We start from the raw sequence: 3951 nt of genomic DNA, 5'->3' as shown, positions 1-3951 counted from the left end.
GGCGCGGGGGCAATGGGGCGGGGGGCGAGCAGTGGCCCGCGCGTGTTTGGGCTCGGAGTCCCGCCCCAGATAGGAACACCGAGGAAGAGGAGCGCAGAGGACAGGCGGGACAGGGTTAGAGTTTGCCTAAGGGGCGTGCGCGGGGAACAGAAACATTCGCAAGAAGTGGCGAAATGAAAAAGAATCGGAAAGGAGGAAGCCACAGGGATGGATGAGGAAGGGATGTGCTTAACAGCCCCCCCCCCCTTCAGTTTTCCTCTTCATGGCCGTAGACAGCCCTGATCTTCCTACCCCTATCCAGCATCTCCTCCGCCCCGCCTCACCGCGACCTTGTGGCCGGGTGAAGGTGAGGGGTGGTGGAAAGTGAGGGGCTTTTTCACGCTCCGGATATGTCCCGGGCCCCCTGGCGCGCCCCACATCCACGCTGGAGCCCCCGTGGGGAAGCGCGGGGGGCGCGCGGGGGGCGGTGGGGTGTGGGGGCGCCCGCCCCCGCGCCTGTGCCCCGCCCATGGGGTGGGGGTTGGGTTAGGCTGGTCGTCTGGCCCGGGCAGGCCCAGCCCCGCGCACAGTCGAGCCCCAGCTGTGCCCCGTGCCGCCCGCAACCCCAGAGCGCCGCAGCAGCAGCCCGCCGTCCTCCAGCGCCAGCGGCCCTCTCCAGCTTCTCCTCCAGTGAGTCCAGCCTCCAGGCGAGCCTCGAGGCCAGCCTCTGGGCCGCTGGGGGTAGGTGCACCCCTGGCTTGGGCCCACCCCTGGCCGTAACCTTGGGCTCGACCACCCGCAGAACACCAAGGCCCGCGGAGACCGCGGTGGGCACGCCTTAGATTCGCTAGAACTGCCTCCCTTCACGTCCACCCCTAGTCTTTCTTCACCCTAAGGGTGCACGAGCTGCTCGAGTGACACATGCCAAGGAGTCGCCCTTGATTCGGATTTATAGAATTACTTGGTTTAAAATTAGCACATTTTATGTTATCAATGTCGCTGTTTATCATAATTTGTTCTTGTGATGGAGTCCTAAATAGAGAGTACGTATTGATCTCATTGGTCTATACTCGTTTCCAGCCTACGAAATTACATTCCACCCCCTGCCATTTCCCAACCTTATTCGCACCCTTCAGTGCCTGAGCTACAACTGTAGTGCTGCATGGATTGCTTATCTATCTATCTTCAGTGGGACACCTCGACAGGGTTGTTTCATCACATCTAGGTTCTTAATATATCACCATAAATTTTTAACTCTAACGAAACGTTTCGTCTATCACTTATCTGATGTTGCACAACTTGCACCACGACACCAGCCCGTAAGGAACCGTAAAAAGTCTGATTACAGTTTTCCTGCCTTCTGGCCTGGCCGATGCTTCCTTGAGCGTGTTCGTGGCTTACGACAAGCCAAGAAACCTTAGGGAAGGGTGCCCCACCTCCCCCCTCCCCCTCCGTCCTTGACGGAGGCCACTGGACGGCATCGACCCACTCCAAAAAGGGGGAGGGGGCAGAGCCCACATCTTGATCCCCGTTGCGTTTAGGTCCCCGAAGCTGATCACAATGAATGAGCAACCCAGTATAAAAAGGATTCGTATCTGATAAGTTGCTAAAGCTTCTCACTTTTCTGCATCTCTCAGTTCTCTCCGCTCGACGGGTCAGAGGCTGCCATCTTGTTCGTATCTGTAGCTCAGCATGCTTCGGACCGCGATGGTAGTAGTTGCGGCAAGCGCTTCGCGAAAGTAAACCCTTCCGTGTTGAGTCTAGACTAGATCCTAAAACGATTGTCCCTCGTGCTTGTTTAGATATGGACGCATTGAAACGGGCCAAGGAGGAGGCCGTCAACAAGGCCAAGGAACTGGCCTCTGTCAACATAAATTCATTGTGGACAAGCGGCAGTAAGATGATGAGGTTGGTATTCGTGTTCTGTGAATGCATCAAAAGAAGTATTTGCGGACATATTTTTCGCCTCTTTTATTGTTCTAATAATTACATCACTTCTCTTTGTGATGTCCCTTTTCACGATTTTATCATTACATCTTTCTGCTTAGAAAGTATACAGCTGGTGGTCACGTTGACTTTTTGTTCCACACGATTATTTCTTTTCGTTGGACAAAGGTGGCGACACACACTTTTCCAATCACACTACACGTCCAGTGGCTTACTTCTTTTGGTGGTCATGGCAGACGAACGCCTCCAAGTGACAGTGATTTGATTTTACAGGAGAACAACTTACTGCATGGGAAAAGTTGTAAAAACAATTTCTGTCTCTTTAGCGGTATTCGTCGACCTGGCGCTGCTACAGTGTGGCCACCATCTCACGGCTGTGGACGCAAACTATTTTCAAGGAAAATGTAGAACGATTGAGGAAATTGTGTTCGAGAGCCGAGGTCACACGTAGACATCCAACCGAAACTTTAATGAAAGTAAACCGCTGCTGTGTGACTTTGCTTGGACCTATAGCAGCTGGTCAGCCACGACCCCGCTTGCCATAGAAAACAGCTTACTTGTGTTATTGATTTATGTTTTAAAAATAAGATTGTCATTCTTATTGTGTTGCAAAATTGTAGACAAAGACCTTTTCATAGGCCTCGCAAAAGTTAATTTGAAACAAACTTCTCCCGCTGAAAATAACTTAATTTTATTTGGAATATGTCGAATATGTTTAGTTTTCTTGAAGTCAGAGCTCCTTTTCTCTTTTTCCTTGCAGCTTATTTGGCCAACAAAGCATCATGGCGAGTCCTCACCAGCTGCCGAAGGAGGTGGCCAACCTGCACTATGAAGGTAGGACGAACTTCCAGAGTGTTTGTATGTTAACTTAAAAACAGAAAAACAAAACAAACAAAGGTGCTATCTAATTTCTTTTAAATGTGTTGGTGATCACACTACCTCTAGAGTAGAAAGGCACTATACCGCTCTCCAAAGGTGTTTTTTTGTCAACTAGTGCCTTTAAGGAGTACCATAGCACCCCTAAAAATTCACTAACAACCTTCAAAGGATGCCACTATAGCACCTTTGTTTTTCAATATGGAATCCACATCTTTTACCCCTGGGAGATAAATGATCTCATTGATACCTTTAAAATTTGGGCACCGAACGAAACGACCGCCACGCCATAAAGAAATAAAAAATAGTAGTAGGATTATTAAACATATAGCAAAACAACACATTAGTCGTGTGAACAGCGTTTGTAACGCGTCGGAGAAAGCAGAATGTATCTCTAAACACTAAAGTAGGGAAAACGACAAAATTTGCCGAATCTTTTGGTTGAGTGTGACGCGGTCGCCGACAGGCAGCAGCTGTGACTGTCTCCCGCTCCCGCCGCCCCCAGCCGCGCCTGTCAGGCCAACCCTCGTAATCCATCGAATGTTCATATGCCGTCACTTCGCACTTCCCTGCCTGCCGCGCATACCGCGGCGCTCTCCCCTCTCACTCCGTTTCTTTCTCTCCCTCCCCCCGTCCTTCTCCCTCCCTCCCTCCCTCCTCTCTCTCTCTCTCTCTCTCTCTCTCTCTCTCTCTCTCTCTCTCTTTCTCTCTCTCTCTCTCTCCCCCTCTCCTGGACCCTGGCGCCCCACCCAGCTCTTCTGTCCCTTGCGTCTTTTTACTAGAGGGACAACAAAAGGGCCTCTGTGATGAGCTGCGGGGCACACCCTGGGGGGCCGTCAGCTTCGAAGAAGACTCCAGTACTCGTGTATGGAGAGGCCGACAGAGAGACGGCACCGCCGTACGACAGACGGACAGACGGACAGAGAGAACCCGATCGCTCCGCGGCTTACACACATGAGCACGACAGGGACCGCGGTGCGTCGCGGGAAACGCCTGGGCAGGTAGGCAAACTTGCTCCCCCTATTCAGCGGTGCGTCTTGGTGGCCTACCCTCACGGCGCTGTGTCGGGGCAGGGCAGAGGCGGGTGGATAGGCGGGCCGGCGGGCGGGCGGACAGGCGGGCGGACAGGCGGGCGGACAGGCGGGCGGA

General features: G+C 52.6%; 2 protein-coding genes across 3 annotated transcripts in view; one reads left to right on the top strand and one right to left on the bottom strand.

Annotated features, from left to right (window-relative positions):
- Positions 1-3951, bottom strand: part of LOC113207508 (cytochrome P450 4C1) — a 19042-nt gene that overhangs the window by 11343 nt on the left and 3748 nt on the right. The gene's annotated exons all lie outside the window — the stretch shown is intronic.
- The window catches only part of LOC113212929 (glutamate decarboxylase), a 57356-nt gene continuing 53951 nt past the window's right edge, over positions 547-3951 (top strand). The window contains exons 1-3 of one of the 2 annotated variants that reach the window (XM_052265614.1): positions 552-669; positions 1782-1887; positions 2687-2760. In XM_052265614.1, the coding sequence (XP_052121574.1) occupies positions 1784-1887; positions 2687-2760 (178 nt within the window). In that variant the 5' untranslated portion in view covers positions 552-669; positions 1782-1783. Of the gene's footprint in view, positions 670-1781; positions 1888-2686; positions 2761-3951 lie in introns of both variants that reach the window. The other variant, XM_052265615.1, reaches the window with a different exon arrangement.

Source organism: Frankliniella occidentalis, unplaced genomic scaffold, assembly GCF_000697945.3.
Source record: "Frankliniella occidentalis isolate FOCC.00 unplaced genomic scaffold, Focc_3.1 Scaffold28, whole genome shotgun sequence".
Classification (NCBI taxonomy): Eukaryota; Metazoa; Arthropoda; class Insecta; order Thysanoptera; family Thripidae; genus Frankliniella; species Frankliniella occidentalis.
Note: the sequence above shows the minus strand (reverse complement) of the source record. Positions and strands in the feature narration are given on the sequence as shown.